Raw genomic sequence first — 17,099 nt, 5'->3', positions numbered from 1 at the left:
CAATAGGTGCAATGCTAGTGAGGTGTTCTGGAGTATTCGAGTTAATATAGTACACAATACCAGGACTAGTTGTTACGAAGAAAATCCTCAGTTTGGTAATTGTGCATGTGAGTACACTTTTTATATATCACAACTAGTATTTGATTCGTGACTTTTCAGTGACTAAACTGAAACCTTCAACAGACAAAATCCCAAATACTAGTTGTGATATACGAGAGTCTCTTTACACGTATCCTTACCAACCTGACGACAATGTACCAATGTAAACATATACTTGACTGGTTGTTCTACACACACCAGGAAGTTCTATCCGTGTGAGGATGGAGAAATTCTGATACTTTTATCATCGGTAAATACAAACAATATGTTGCGATGTCTATTAAAGTGGACATAATACCATTGAGAACGGCATCAGAGAATTTGTTTGATCCACACAAACATTGCCTAAACTAGTCAGTTAACAGTCCCTATTCGACACAGGTGCGCATGCAGATAAAAGGAAACAACAATGGATTTCTGTACCTTTTGAAATAAGTTTTCTTCTACGATTAAATTTAGATATCTTAGAAGAAATAATTGAAACATTCCTCGTTAATCTGTAAGGAGCCCGTGTGTTTTATGTGCGACTAACAACACGTGTATCAGTGAAGATAACGAAGAATCGAGAAAGAAAGTAGAGCTGGAGATAGAATTTACCCGTGGATTTGCCCTGACTTGTTCCGCACACAGACGGAGGTAGCCCTGTAATGTTATTTGGCAATTTACCATAATACGCATACCCTTGCTGACATTTTACATGGCACAAACTTATCGGAATATACCATCATAAATGCACTCCAATAGCATATAGTTATTTATCGTCCATAAAATTCATCTGCCATTAGTAACACATTGGTACTAAAATACAACTACACAATTAATACATTAACATAGTGTGTATAGCATTGTTTTATATGATAATTAGACAAGTATCTTTCTAACAAAAGAATATCGATAGACAATTAACAAACTCGTAAGATAAACAGCGACATGACGTACATTTATCAATTAATTACAGTATAACAGTTCGTAGGTTATTACATCTCCACAACATCACAGAGTGCAATTGGTAATATCACTAAATATAGCAGCGTATCTTAATCGATATCTATGTTATACAACATAGCAATATATAATTACAATAGCATGAAAATATAAGCAATGTATCGTAAAGTGACATACATGTCCTTGTGATAAACACCTTCCGTTATGACAACATATTTGGCAGGTATTATATGCGTACGCCCTATTGTGGGACTTTCAAGTTGATGCGTTTCGACACCGACAGAACTAGGTACTTGTATTGTCTATATATTTTGATAACTGCATCACCAAACCAAACGTAAACACAGGAGAATGTGTTCTTAACTTCCTGTTATAGATTTATCGTTTACAATAGTTTAGATACAAACACGACCATATGTCACGCTACAATGTGTGTATCGTGCTAATATTAATGACAAAATACACGCTTATATAACGAGATCCCAGCGGGATTCTGGCGCCCACCATTATGTGATGTGTATTCAGTAGTTCTGTGTAATATTATTCGTTCCTCCTCTACAGTTCTCCTACAAATATTTGATGTATTTGGGGTAATGTCGTTTAGGATTTGCTCATGTACTAACATTTTCCAGAGGTGCGTTGTTTTAATTACCCTTTAAAATGAGAGCGACATTCAATCTATTGACTACGATGACAATGGGGTAATGAATGTCATTTTTTTCTTGTAGTTTCAAAATTGAGTTCCAATATGAAAATAATTCCACGAAAGTGGATGTGTAGCCTGCACAGCAACTTGGGTGACTACGAAGATATATATACGTTTTTTACTTTAAGAAAGTATGCCTGGAATTCTGCAATACAGGGCAAGCTCTTTCGGTAAATGATTACCGCATGAAGTTTGAGTTTGAACGGCCCAAGGGAACTTGAGTTCCCGCACGGAAATCTTTGTGCGGTACGATGGCGGATATCAGCCGTCAAGTTACTCGCATTTATGTGATACGACTAACCCTGACATAGTAAAAATCACATGACGGTTACTCTCGTGTGATACGACTAACCTGATATAGTAAAAATCACATGACGGGTTACTCTCGTGTGATACGACTAACCTGATATAGTAAAAATCACATGACGGGTTACTCTCGTGTGATGCGACTAACCTGACATAGTAAAAATCACATGACGGGCTACTCTCATGTCCAGTGTCACTAAAGAGTATACTATTTGGCTTTAAATTTGGTCAATTAAGCAATTTCTCTTATTTCCTCAATTCTGTGTGGTGAATAAAACTATTTCACCCAATTTAGATTTTCGGGGACTCTTTTTTACCACATAAATATACCAATCTACAGGAAAATCAAAAAGAAATTATGTTGCAATTAGTCTGTTGTCAAATCATGAATTGACTAGATTACACGAGCTCCATTGTATAACCGGTTTAATCAGCAAAAAACTAAATTGCGTACATATTCGAGGGTCGCCATGATATCCTCTTTTGAAAGGTCTACTACGTTAAAACTATACTCTGGAAAAGTAATGGGTTTTGTAAGTGTACAGTCATTTCCTTCGTGTCTGTGTACAGTCACTGCCACAGTCACTCGCACCACATACTAGTAACATGTCAAGTGAGTTTTTAGTCTATGTCAGGTTACCCGCATCACATGAGAGTAACATGTCAAGTGATTTTAGCCTATAACAGGTTACTCGCATCGCACGAGAGTAACCCGTCATGTAATTTTTACTATGTCAGTTTACTCGCATCACATAAATGCGCGTAACGTGACGGCTGATATCGGCCATCGTAGTGCGGACGGCGCCGCTAACAAGGGCGCCGACATAACGATACCTATATGTCACCTACAAAATATGCAGGCGACATAAAAACCAACTACCGTAACAGTCACTTTGTCGTAGTGATAATATATGTCAGATGATTAAATCAGTCTCTGAACTAAGGAATTTATATATTGAATATGCAATCAGTTCTTGAGAGGTAGTGATAAGAATCTTCAGGAGGTTAAATCAAATAAAGATAGTTGTTTGTCTGAAATGTTTATGGGCCCAAACCTCCACATCTAGCATGAACCTACATAATACATTTTGTAAATTTGAGATCAAATGATTTAGTACTTCACCAAATATGTTGAAAAAATCAACTTTCAAATCCATGTTTTAATGCTGTTGATACAGAATATGATTTAATAAAGATTCGATGTGAGATATATCAATATATGTAACTGTCAAAATTCAAGATGGCCATCTGTTGGCATTTTTTCATCAGTCTCAAAATCGACCATGTACTTTCCAGTACCTTTTACGAAATAGCGATTACATAAAAAAATCAATCAGTAAATAGATAAATATGAAGGCCGGACAACCGACGGACCACAGACTAAGGGCGATATGGAAACTAAAACATGTTTCATGTACAGTGTACTCGAGAAGAGCTTTGGAATTTACACACATTTATGGGTATTGGGAAATTGGTAAGTCAAGCATTATCTAAGATGGAGAAAGGAAGTAATAAGAATGTATACATACATGCACTAGTACCAGCAGAGCGGTTGTGTAGACTATGGCTGCACATGATTTTGTTGCGAGCACAGTCTATAACCATACAGTGACGATCTACATTCGGACAGAAAGAAAGGACAGTATGGGTCAGTTACCTCCCCTTCATCAGGTGTTAACATTACTATTACTGTCAGAGTCGATCAACTGCCCAACGTTTCGGAACAAGAGTTTGGGATTATGTACAATGTAGGATAGTTATTCCATTATTAGAAATATAAAAATCCTGCATGGTCCTCTGCTATATAACATTTGTTATCAATCAACAAGACCTTCATCTGGCACTCTTTAATATAAAGTGTAAGTGTTGAATATGAATCTAATACGTGAAACTGACAAATGATGTCATCACACAACAAAATACGTAATTTGAATTATTACAGACCACAAAGTCCCCGTCATACATTAACATAGAGTAAATATGCCGCAGTGACAATTAATTATTATCACTATCATGAAGTTTTGCTAATTATCCGGATACACCTCTTTTATTTTAGAACGGTGTGACATTTGTAGGCAACCAGGCAAGAACTGTAATTAGATATTGAAATTTACGCAGTGATATTTAGATACATGATTTCTTATATTTAAGATTGAATAGTTTTTCATTCGGGAAGTCGAGCGATTTATTAGTGTGTCGCTTTAATGAGGAATGTTCATTTATATTTCATTATCATAAACATCCAATGCAATGTATATTACTTTACGTATCTTACCGAAATAACAAAATGTAAATTTAAAGCAGTGATTAACCTCATATCACCAATATTTGATATCTATACCCAAATATCCGTGAGAGAAATATAGTTTAATTTACATTTTCATAATAGGGACTAAATTAAAATCGTTTAATAACACTTCACAAGGTACAGGTTGCCCTCCAATACACATTCACTGTGTTTGATGATATACAAATGATAAGCAGCCTCACTGCCTCTGACTAAACTGCCTGATTTAATATAGCACAGTTTACAAGCTCCCAAACTCTAGTCCTACGGTTGGTGATAATATGTCACACCTACACATGACCTATTATGACCACAGCAGTTGTTCGAGGGTGTTGATCAATATAACTGGCCCACAGAAGGATACAATGGTACAACAGTTGTTATATTAGTTTGACATGTTATATATAAATTATTTTAGATATTCTTGTCGTTAAAATTAATATAGTAATTATTTCCATGCGTGTACGTTCACAGTTTAGGAAAGACAGCTGTTCAGTTATAAGATATATATCTTTAACATGTTAGAATAGGAAAACATGCCAACAATGCTGGGTTAGGAAACTTTGTTAATGTACATGGGGTACAAGAGTTATTTCCCTTACACCAGGTTTGAGATACATACTTCCCTCAGGCCCTGGGTGTTTAACGTTGATATCGTTGATGCTGACCTGCCCAAACATCGACCAGAACAGACTGTAGAACGTCTGTCGTAACCTGTAACATAACACATATATCTCGTTACATACACAACATACAGTAGACGGATTGTGTATTGTCTTCTAGGATGGCCATTTCTGGCTAGCTTATAAATGTTGGCCATTTAATAGAGCAAAAATACCATGGTAAAGGACAAACACGTAATGCCCACGATTGACAGTGAGGGAGCGAGATCCTGCTCCCTGTCATCGTCTTGCTGCGCGTCGTGTCGTCTGTCTGCGTTTTAACGTCACGTTTTCATATCATCGGGCTGCCGAAAGATGTTCTACCAGATTTGTTATTTAGTTGAACACTGTATTGTTGTATACAATATATGTCCTAGACATCAAAGTTGAGTAAGAATTCGTCACCAAGTTACGATTAATATATCACCTGTTATAACACTAATACGCTCTATTTGGTTGAATTGTACGTCGAATGTAACCTCTTTCATCAATTTTGCCTGCAAAGTTAACCATGGTTCAATAACAATCGTTATATGTAGTGCTTATATATATAAGAACATATGTCATCGTTTTCAGCTTTTTATAAAGAGTTGCTACAATAAATATCACAAATCTAGTAGGTATCGTGTATCGTGTATTGTTCTATAGGGGTCTTTATTCCAATAACGCTGTACTTCCATAGAAAACACGTAATAAATCTGATATAAAATGTTAACTACCCCTGAAAAGCCTCCGCAGCGTGTACGTAGACTATCTGTCCGTTCATAGTCATCTTTATCCTTTGGGCTCCGTAGTACCAGTACAGATTATGGAGACCGACCATGAATGCGAACAGGACCTGCAAAAGATTGTGATGTAACAGGACGTTTAAACGACAATATCTAAACTGATAATGACTTGATGTAATATCCATACACTAGTTTCTATTATGATGTAAAGGTCTTACCGCAATGATAATATGATCTTAAACATCAGTACCTTAGTATTAAAGAAATCACTGAAAAGTCGAAGAGGTAATATGTTCCACTAGTTTTGCTTTTGTTTAATTACAATTAATATTGATACCGTACTTCGTCTCCGACAAAAGTGATTATGATTGATGGAAATATGAACAGGCTGTTGTATATTTTATATAATACGAAAAGTTGCATATTTTACGCTATTGTCATGTTCCAAAAGCTGTCCTACAGGTACGACGTAGGGATTGTACCGGCTACCTCCATTGCATGATCGTAAGAGGCGACTTAATGTTTGGGATCTTATATTTTCTCTTCTTTGTATTTGGCCTATAGTTGGAGCGTTCGTCCCTGTGGTGATGGCTTCGAGTCTTGTCCCCGTAGCCGCGACATATACGAGCCTATAAAAATGGTAGTAACTACTCCTGCTTAGCGCTCAGCATTTTTGGGAGAGGAACAACTGGTTCACCCATTGTCAGTATAATGTGACCGGGTTGGGTGTCCTGCTGAGTGTAATCGGCAGTATGCTTCATTAAGGTAGCACTATAAATCAGTATCAGTTCTGCGCTTTCACAAGAAGCCAGACGGAAGCATACCGCAGATTTCCAGAACACAAGGAAATGACCATTCTACAGCCTCCCAAAACACACACACACTACACGCGTGTTTCTCACAAACAGGGAATGCCTTCCTTAAATGACCTTAGCTGCTGATAGGACGTCAATCATTACTAAACCAAACAAAACTAATACACCAAAAGTTCGAGCTTCTTCATTTATCTTTTAGGTTGAAAGTAGAAATGAATAATTTATTACATCGCGATTAAAATCTAAGTTTCGATCTTTCGTGTGATTGATTTGTTGATGTTTATTAGATCTATCCCTATGCCAATGCATCCAAATGAACGAATGGACGCCGCATCATGCCTTATGTACATTAAAATCTGCAACATCCGGAAGTTTAACATACCAACATAAAGAGCACCATGAAGCGCGTGATGTCGCCTATCATACGTCCGAGGGAGATCTGTAAAGGTCCTAACACTTCGAAGGCTGGCATGAGGTAGGTGGTTCTGGCAAAACTGATCACATTCGCAATAGCAAATAGGACATCAGACACTATTTCGGGATCGTCCGGCTTCCAATGGAATCGTGCTGAACAGATAAAGTTCAATGATAAATTGGCACACTAAATAATAAATTCCATGTTAATGTACAAAGTAAATAAATACAAAATATTGAACAACCAAAATATGAGTAAAAACAGCGTCAAACCTTACTTTGAACAATAGAACCTTCGTTTCCCAAAGCGCAAACCTGTACATTTGCTATAACAACGATTCGTATTTAAACATTATAACTTATCATTACTTTAAACATAATCTACCGATGTATTACCCATTGGGAGATATATCTAGTATTATGGTAGGTGCATAATTCTTCTTCAGATTAGGGCGACAAATAAATGATGACACCCAGTATAGCGTTTCGTCCGTTATATTCGTATTAAGCCCGTGACTTGATGCAGAGTTTGATAAGACGAAGTGCATTGAGGGCTGACGTAGATTGCCTACTGTTTACAACGACCAGGCTAATAAAGGAGGGTGAAAATTGGATTAACATTGAAACTGGATATATAGTTATCAGCTATAATAAATCTTAAGAAGAGACTCAACAATATACAACGCTTGATTAACAGATGCATCGCAGAGAATCGATGTAATCTCAGTCAACCTTAGAGGAGACTGTATTGATCAGGGACGTCGCACTGTATTGTGGCATTAGGTAGCAAGTGTTATTAGTTATACACGCAAAATGACGTAGATCAAACATGACGTGCCGAGTATATTTTATCAACTGCCAATATTTCTTTTCTCAATAACGCATATCTATTTCGCTTACAATCCAATCCAAATTTCTTTACAGAATCAACTAGTCCTCTTGCTGATTGGCAAGACAGAGTCCACTTCAAACCCATTCTACTTACACGCCTCCATAAAATAATTTGTCGGCGAGTTCGAAGAATCTTTGATTTCATCCAGCAGAAGGTTGAAATATGTATAATTTGAGTTTTTCAGCAGCTGGGTGGCGCGCATTGTTCCGTTAAAATATCTGTAAATATACGAGAAGCTTGATTATAAAATGTTTCAATATATGATGAGTGACGAAGATATTTTCTTATTTCATTACCAGTAAAATAACCGTGACTGCAAGAGAACTGCAGTGGGAAAAGATTGAAATTTTCATTAAAGCAGCTGGCTGGCTGACCTACATTAACAATACCGTCAAATACCATACCTGTTGTATGCAACTAAACGCTAGCATGCATGTTTATAGTAAATAGTGACGCTAACGTAGAGCCGCATGTTTAATGGAAGTATAATGAGGGTTAAGTAGAACATGGAAGTTTTAGTAGAAGTATTATGAGGGTTAAGTGGAACATGGAAGTTTTAGTAGAAGTATAGTGACGATAAAGTAGGTTATAATGTAATCGTGAGTGTTGACGTGTTGCTCTGCTGAAGTCTTTAATAACAATAACACATTTATGATAATAATATTAAATATATTGTTATTTCATGTTTATTTGAATACGATCTGTATTGATAAGTTGTATTATATAACAGTTTAGTGTGAAGTATTACACGAATTGCTTCCAACCCATTGATACAGAACTTGTATCCCTTCAATAGATACAGAACCTCATCTCTTCGTCATGTGATGCAGGACTATAAAATTGTTTCGCATTTTCACAGACCATATTGCCACAGCTATGATAAATGATGTACAGTGTTATGTATGTGTTGTGGAGTTGTGATCTGCTTCCTGTTTTGTGGCTGCAGCAAATGACCATTGTCAGTAATGCAATATATATTGGTTTAATTTATACAAACATTATATATGCAGACACCACTTAAATGGCAATATGCCTGATACGGCTATGGCGCTTTATTGAACATTTCAGTTGGGACGTAGACAAAATGTAATATGGTTTTAGCAATAACGATCACTTTGCCCGTGTGTCTACTTAGCTTTAACTGTTATCAGTTTAATCACTGCAAATCGTGACGGGCTTTTCTATGACAAAAGATAAAAAATACTACTGCCTCAGACCCAAGTAAAAAGTATTATTCTTGCCGTTGTTAGTGCGTACACGTGATCTTCGATAAGTTCTCTCTATATACTACCCCAGGCAGGAACAACTATCCTAGTCAGCGGCCGGGTTTTATCATTAGGACTGGGATATAGACAAGGGGTTTGTTGAAAAACAGATGACCCTCCAATCGTATATAACCTTGTCTAACTCCCACAAACCTCTATATAATATGAATTGATAAATGATATGACGAGGCAGTCTGTGATAGTTATCACAGAGGTAGCAACTGCTATAGAACAACAGTGCTACTGTGTACACTGTACCAACAACCCAATACCTAGTGCGATAGGTACATATTTTTAGTGTTCAATAATGTTGGTAGTCTTCAACTCGGTTTCTCCCATCAGCAAAATGCAGTCACATGTATAACAACAATATGTTCTAGGAGCGATAATATTGTGTTTTGTGCGTTATACTTTATACCTTTGAGTTGTGTAGATAATATAAGTTAATCAAGTTTATTAATTGTTTATTCATGTCACTTTTTACGACGTTGTGTACATACCACAAACTACGATTAAAGCTATTTGTACTTAGATATTCGTATTATTGTGTTATATTTGTTTATCCGGGTTAATTGTTATGTACATGTACATTGTGAAGGTAATGTTAACTGTTTTCTAATGGCATTTCTAGTGCATTATCTGTATTGGTAATATGATTAAACTCTGCTATATGCTGTGAGGAGATGTATATTATTTAATATTTCACATGCTATATCTTGTAAGTAGTCCCTACCTGTCGGCATTTGACACCTTGTATTCTGTGAAGAATCGCATTACGTAGGACGCGAGATACATTGATAGCACACTGAAGTCCATAAAGTTAATGTAGTCGGTTAGGTAGGAGCGTGCACCAGTATGGTAAATCTGTTTACACTCTATCCACAGTAAACCTGGAGATAAAAAATGTTTAAGGCAGGTCTATGAAATTTGTACCGGATATTTAATTTAGAATTTACTTACTCAAATCAGAATGTTTCTTTGTCGTGAGTGATCAAAAGACTTTCATATTTTGTTTAATTAAGTAACATGGTTAATGATGTTACATATCGGTGCGTTCTCAATTCGATATTGCCAACAATTGTTACGTTGCATGTAACCAATTGTGAAAGTTTATTTTCTTCAGGTTTCAAATTGGAATACAACAATGATGTTGACATATGTTTTCGCAAAATATCATATCTCTACAACAACATAAATATCTTATATAAAAACACTATTCAAAATACGGAATAATCAAATATTGTTTATGTTTATCATTAATAAAGAAAACAAGACTGGAACTTGTAAGGATGCAGCTACATATGAATTCCAGAAAGTGCTTATATATTATCAGAGTCTAACCAATATATATCAAAATCACTAATAAAGTAGTTTTGAGGATGGAACTACATCCATCATAGTATTGGAACATTTAATTTGTAACTACCTAATATCCAGAACACTATACAGATCTGGACGTGTGTTAGAAGTGTACTGGATGGTCGAAGAGTTTCCTTCATCAGGCTCTGTATCTTCTCCTCGTGCGACAGGTGTACGAACGCCGGGCTGTTCATTTCCCGGGTAGAGGTGATTGACACACCGCTCTCCGTCAGCCGGAATGTCGCGGCCGCCAATAGCACAAGGAAACACATGTGTGACGTAGTATGGGTGATGAACTTGGTGACAGGACAACGCATCACAGATCCAGCCTATCGTAATCAGTGGTAATCAATTAACATATTTCTGTTCAAGTCGTGCGCATACCAATAATTTATTTGATTCATATATTTTAGAATAGAAAACATACGACGTTTAGTGAAAGCATCGATCTTAATTCAATCTAAGGGTGACACATAGTAGTGTTGTTGATAGACAATTTTATTTACGTAAATACCATACTGCCGAAGAATTGTACAAAACACACAAGGTATTAACACCATTCAAAACAAATTGAGAGCGAGAAACAGTCAAAATAAAGCAGACTGTATTTTACAGCTGTTTAGTCCTTCGAACACTCGTCAGTGTTGTTAATGGTCTAAATTAGACTATACTAGACTAGATTCACACTGAGTACAATTATCCTACAGCATCAGCAAATACTGGGGTTTGATACCTGATCTCAGGCTGTGAAACAGGCAGGCCATTCTACTATATGAGATTTCTTGTTGTTTTCATACTAATGAGATGTAATATATTGGTGTCTATATTAATATTGAGTGAGGTACATTAGTCAAAACACCCCATAACATTAAATTTTGTAATGTGTAAAACTCTCACTTACTGACTACTGCACTTTCATGTGTTAATGTTGTTCATTGTTATCAAATACATAATATCATTTTCTAATTCAATAACAAAATTGAAATTAAAAAAGAAAAAAGAGTTTATGTTAGAACTGTTACATTTGCATTCCATATTTTAAAAACAGTTTATGATTTTAAATCACAATTATCATCATTCACCACTTACATCCTGTGAACATTATGTAATAACGCTTTAAACAATTCAGCTGCATATGATCAGACTATTTGGCCATTTTTAATTAAATAACGTATCATTTTTTTCACAACGTTTCTTTATCGATTTCTTTTAAACGCGCGCGAAATAGATTTAGATATATTTAGATATATCCAAATCTGCCATTTCAGAATACATGGTTACCACGACATACCGATTTGTTCTATTGCTGTGTTAATGATGTTAATGTGCTTTAATGAGTCAATTCAAATAGAGATTCCCAATGAAATACAAACGGTTTTATTTATATACGGCCGGAAGTACAGCAGGTTTATCAAAACATTTTCAGAAATAAACTCGTGACTTGATGATAATACTGGGTTATATGTGGAAATGTTTTGTGGTTTCTATATCGAAGTGGTGGCATTGATCTAAGGAAGGATATATTCTCTAAACGAGTGAACCCCTCGTTTGTCAGTTCCTCAAACTCATTGTAATGACCTTGAACTTCGACCTCGGTTATAGGATCGATTACATGTATATCTGTGTCCAGTGCCTATGCGTTGCTTACCCAACGAACTAATTGGCAAGTGTGACCTGTGGAGCATACTCGATGATTGGAGTTTGACTGGCAAGTCCCAGCCCCAGGACCATCGATCCTGGGACGCCTAACTCGCACATTATTGGTTAATTGAGTCAGTGCAGGACCAACCTCTTCTGCTTATCAGTCAAAACAGCGAGTGATTTGTAGAGCACAATTTCGTTACCATGACAGTATGTGCATAGAAACGACAACATGTCCAAAAACACTGGCACGATAGATCGGTAGCAAAACATGGGTATAGATCGGTAGCTATATGGGCCAGAACCAGATAAGAAGACGGAAACACTGAATGAGGTAAAACTATCAGTCTTCACTATCAGAGATTGTTCTTTCATAATAAGATGAATTATTATCGCGAAATTAGGCGCAAGTAAAATTTTGGCGAAATTGATTTTTACACGAGGACAAGAGATCTGCATGCTTGATGCTACATTTAATTATTGTCTACAAGGCGCAATGGCTTGGAATATTGCGTTGTAAAAGTTAACAATGGCTTAGGGATATTGCGTGGTAAAAATTAACAATGGCTTAGGGTATTGCGTGGTAAAAGTAAACAATGGCTTGGGATATTGCGTGGTAAAGGTTAACAATGGCTTAGGATATTGCGTGGTAAAAGTTAACAATGGCTTTGGATATTGCGTTGTAAAAGTTAACAATGGCTTGGGATATTGCGTTGTAAAAGTTAACAATGGCTTGGGATATTGCGTGGTAAAAATTAACAATGGCTTAGGGTATTGCGTGGTAAAAGTTAGCAATGGCTTGGGGTATTGCGTGGTAAAGGTTAACAATGGCTTTACCAGAAAAACAGCAGAGAATATTGGTATCATGATATCGAAGTTCCATGTATGAACACAAAAGTACACAGAGAATAAGACCGTGTGTTCCGTAAGAGAGTAAGCGTGATCTGTCGTACTCAAAATGAGATCTAGACTTATGAGCAAGCATCAAACACTTCAAATCACACAAAAATAGTTCAAATCAAAGCTAGTAGCTTATACGATTTATCCCAAACACACTGCGACATCCACATATGATGTTGCCATCTGTGCATTATGCTCTCATAAGCTAGCCTAACATATTCTCTTTAACAAATGTGACCCGATGTGTAAACATATTAAGTTCACGTAGTTCGTCCCCTCATTAGCGTTGTTTTGATTGGGGAAAGAATATCAGTACATGAGAGACTGGGCAGTGGAATTTGAAGAACCAAGCCTTGGCACAAAAGAATATCAGTGAGACTGGGGTACGTCTTAGTATTGACACGAATCTTAGTGAGGTACTGCGATGGTACCATTTCAGTGAGGTAATGTCAAGGTCGTAGCTTGCTACAATAGTTTGGTATGTATCCTGGCATTGGCGGTGTTATATACATACCTTGGTGTTAGGTGCCATCACGTACGCTACACACATCACAGGTATACATGGAATAAAACACGTGGCAAACGCCAGCTGCTTCCAGGAGGGAAGGGACTGTAGGAATCCCATCTCGGGCCCGTACCATAAGGTCGTCATGTGCTGCTGACAGTTAGGGTGAGCAACAAACTGGAAGAGATTAAACAAAATATATAACAGACCCTCTTAGAATTACTTAAACGTTACCGCACTGCCTGAAATTGTGAAGCAGAGTTATCAATGTAATGGGTAGTAACAAAGGACGACTAGAATAAGGGCCAATGGTCCCTAGATCTTTATCAAATGACGACTAGAAATAAGGGTCAATAATCCCTAGAGTATTATTAAAGGACGACTAGAAATAAGGGTCATTGGTCCCTAGAGCATTATCAAAGGACGACTAGAAATAAGGGCCAATGGTCCCTAGAGTGTAAAAAAGGACGACTAGAAATAAGGGTTTGTAGTCTCTAGAGTGTAAACAAAGGACGACTAGAAATAAGGGTTTGTAGTCTCTAGAGTGTAAACAAAGGACGACGACTAGAAATGAGAGTTCGTGGTTCCCAGTTGAATAACAAAGAACTACTAAAATAAGCGCTCGCGATCCCTTTGGTATTCGTAAGGATAAAACTACGTAGTTGTCTTTGGTATTTATGTCATTTTCTATCCCCAGGAATGATCATTAAGGTAATAGAAATCAATCAGATTAGTATTACGTCATCATATCAAAGCCGTTTACAAATGCCACGAGATCATAACACCTTTCAAAGCAAATTCACGGTTATATACAGTAGAGCCAAAATGAATGAAACTGCACCATACAGCTGTTGCGTCCTTCTAGGCTACGGGGGAGGCAACCAAAAACGCGAAACAGCCTGAAAGAAACGCCGGTTTACAAAGTAAAATATTGGAACATGTCTGACAAAGATTTGACTGATAGTTATTACGTGCATGATACAGTAATGAAGTATTAAATAAATCCAAAATTATATGATATGGAGTAAACTAGGTTGTTGCAGTTCAGATAAACAATATTGATACCTAGATTAATAATAACTTAATAATCTTTTATTCTAGAAATCTGATTACAGCATGTGTTTTTGTGTTATAGGAATGCAGCACTAGCAGTGTCTACAAGCTGCAATTTCAAAGGATTGTACAGGACAACCAAGTCTTGACAGACATGCCTTTAAGATTGTATAGGTAACATAAAATGTATAGTGGTTGTTTATCATTTGATATCTTATCTTAATTGGATGTTTTACCATATAATATTAATGTAACTCTAATACATCCTCTCTTACATATGGGTATATTTTTGACATTTGACTCCCAAATGAGACTATATCTAACACCTTATAAGAGGGTAGCGACCATGATAAAACTTGGCTTGGCTGTACCTTTTTTTCCCTGTAGCGTATGGCCATTTTCAGTCTGGCGAGAGGGTCCACGCGGACATTCTCTCCACTGCCCGACCCCTCACTAAACACGGCCTCCACCTCCTGCGTACCACGACACATGTCCATCAACTCACAAGCGAAGTTCATACACTGCTCGACCAAACCCAGGTATTCAGCCTGAAATACAAGCAACATCATAATCTGAAAAGGAATGTCATATAGGGTATTAAAGAAAATGGTCATTGTCAAAGATCTCGAGGGAAAATATCGAAGGGAGATGTGGAAGACACTTGCTATGAATTGTAAAGGTAGATTATCAAAGCGACCTTAGACCAGTGTCAATTCGAGAGATTGTTGTAACAGAGTTAAGGCAGCCGTTAGGTTGTTCGATACTCTGTGAGGAGCACAAAGTACTACGTCCATAAAATCCATATCGATCTTGTGACGAAATTCAAAATGGGACGTCATTAACCCAATCATCTTATCAGTTTGGTAAATCCTGGTTCGGGTAATATCAACACAACATAAGATACGTTCAATACATTTAGTTGTGCCATTCCGTCCCATAAAATATCAGGGTTTTAACTTCTAGGCCATTAAGTAGATGTATGGACATTACATAACGTGCTTACCGACGTACCATGAACTCTTTCTCGACTTCCGCAAGGTGCATCATTTCCTGTCGCAGCTCAAATGTGGTCATGATGGGGTCCGCACTGGATAAAGCCATGTAAGCCGGACTAGCTAGCGCCCGGTAGGCATTTAGTCGCGACCGAGACCTTTTCAATGAATCATAATTTTGTTTTGAAATACAGTCTGAACATCTGCAAGAAATTGCATGTGGTCTTTCTATCCTATGGTTTCTAGACAAGAACATCTGCACGATTTCATGATTGTTATAGTGACTGGCGAGAATAATAGGTGTTATATCGGGAGGAAACTGACTTTTCTCTTCTGTCCTGAAGAAAGCCTCGTTCACTCCTGATATAAGAAACCTATCCTCTCCTGCCATGAAGTTAGGATGTTCTGATATCACTTTCACGATTTTAGTCGCACCTTTACTGATTGCATGAAGTAGAGACTCTTCTATACAGTTAAATGATAGGTTGTCCAGTAGAATTTCTATCACGTCAATTTTCTCACTGTCCACCGCTAGGTGGAGTGCGTTACGCCCCATGTAGTCAACACAGTTCGCGTTAAGGGTTCCGTCTTGATTTTCTTCCTCTAAAGTTTCGCGGACAATCCCCACGTCTCCCAAAGAGGCAGCATTCAGATACACGCGCTCTTCGTCAGTCAACTGGAACGGGAAATAGAAAACTGTATCCCGAATATTACCATCACTTTTTCAATTATCAAATGAAAAGCACGCCAATAAAACAACAATGTGCTATAACTCCTTATTTAATAAAACTGAACACAATGTCTTCTAAAACAGAAAAAAAACTGATGGATGTCATCGAATCACCGGTTATCAATGTCTGATCATAACCAAGACTGCCATGTATTTTCCTTGTCTGTAATTTAACTAAATACTCATCATTCCAATTTCATCTGCATGCGCAGCATACATTCTGAACAGTATATTGAACAGTGCAAAGATATAAAACAGATGATGAAAATCAATATCGAAGATTCAGGCGAACAATATTCATGAAATAGTAATGACGTTAAATTTGTGTTGATATAGGCAACATCGAGACAACTAACTCTTACACCTAGACAACATCGAGTCGAGTAAACCTGACACAGAGACAACATCGAGTCGAGTAAACCTTACACCTTGACAGCATCGAGACAACTAACTCTTACACCTAGACAACATCGAGACGACTAAACCTTACACCGAGACAACATCGAGTCGACTAAACCTTACACCTAGACAACATCGAGTCGACTAAACCTTACATCGAGACAAAATCGAGTCGACTAACTCTTACACCTAGACAACATCGAGACGACTAAACCTTACACCGAGACAACATCGAGACGACTAAACCTTACACAGTGACAACATCGAGTCGACTAAACCTTACACCTAGACAACATCGAGACGACTAAACCTTACACCTAGACAACATCGAGACGACTAAACCTTACACCTAGACAACATCGAGACGACTAAACCTTACACCTAGACAGCATCGAGACGAC

At 37.2% G+C, this 17,099-nt stretch overlaps 1 protein-coding gene across 1 annotated transcript in view; it reads right to left on the bottom strand.

Annotated features, from left to right (window-relative positions):
- Positions 1-17,099, bottom strand: part of LOC117327119 (short transient receptor potential channel 3-like) — a 45,805-nt gene that overhangs the window by 12,535 nt on the left and 16,171 nt on the right. Inside the window, exons 2-10 of the mRNA XM_033883964.1 lie at positions 15,589-16,245; positions 14,949-15,125; positions 13,534-13,701; positions 10,546-10,807; positions 9,853-10,009; positions 7,948-8,072; positions 6,931-7,115; positions 5,725-5,843; positions 4,966-5,057 (exon numbers count right to left, since the gene is read on the bottom strand). Coding sequence (XP_033739855.1) covers positions 4,966-5,057; positions 5,725-5,843; positions 6,931-7,115; positions 7,948-8,072; positions 9,853-10,009; positions 10,546-10,807; positions 13,534-13,701; positions 14,949-15,125; positions 15,589-16,245 — 1,942 coding nt within the window. The remainder of the gene's footprint in view (positions 1-4,965; positions 5,058-5,724; positions 5,844-6,930; positions 7,116-7,947; positions 8,073-9,852; positions 10,010-10,545; positions 10,808-13,533; positions 13,702-14,948; positions 15,126-15,588; positions 16,246-17,099) is intronic.

Source organism: Pecten maximus, chromosome 1 (assembly GCF_902652985.1).
Source record: "Pecten maximus chromosome 1, xPecMax1.1, whole genome shotgun sequence".
Lineage (NCBI taxonomy): Eukaryota > Metazoa > Mollusca > Bivalvia > Pectinida > Pectinidae > Pecten > Pecten maximus.
The sequence above is the reverse complement of the archived record's forward strand: the minus strand, read 5'-3'. Positions and strand labels throughout refer to the sequence as shown.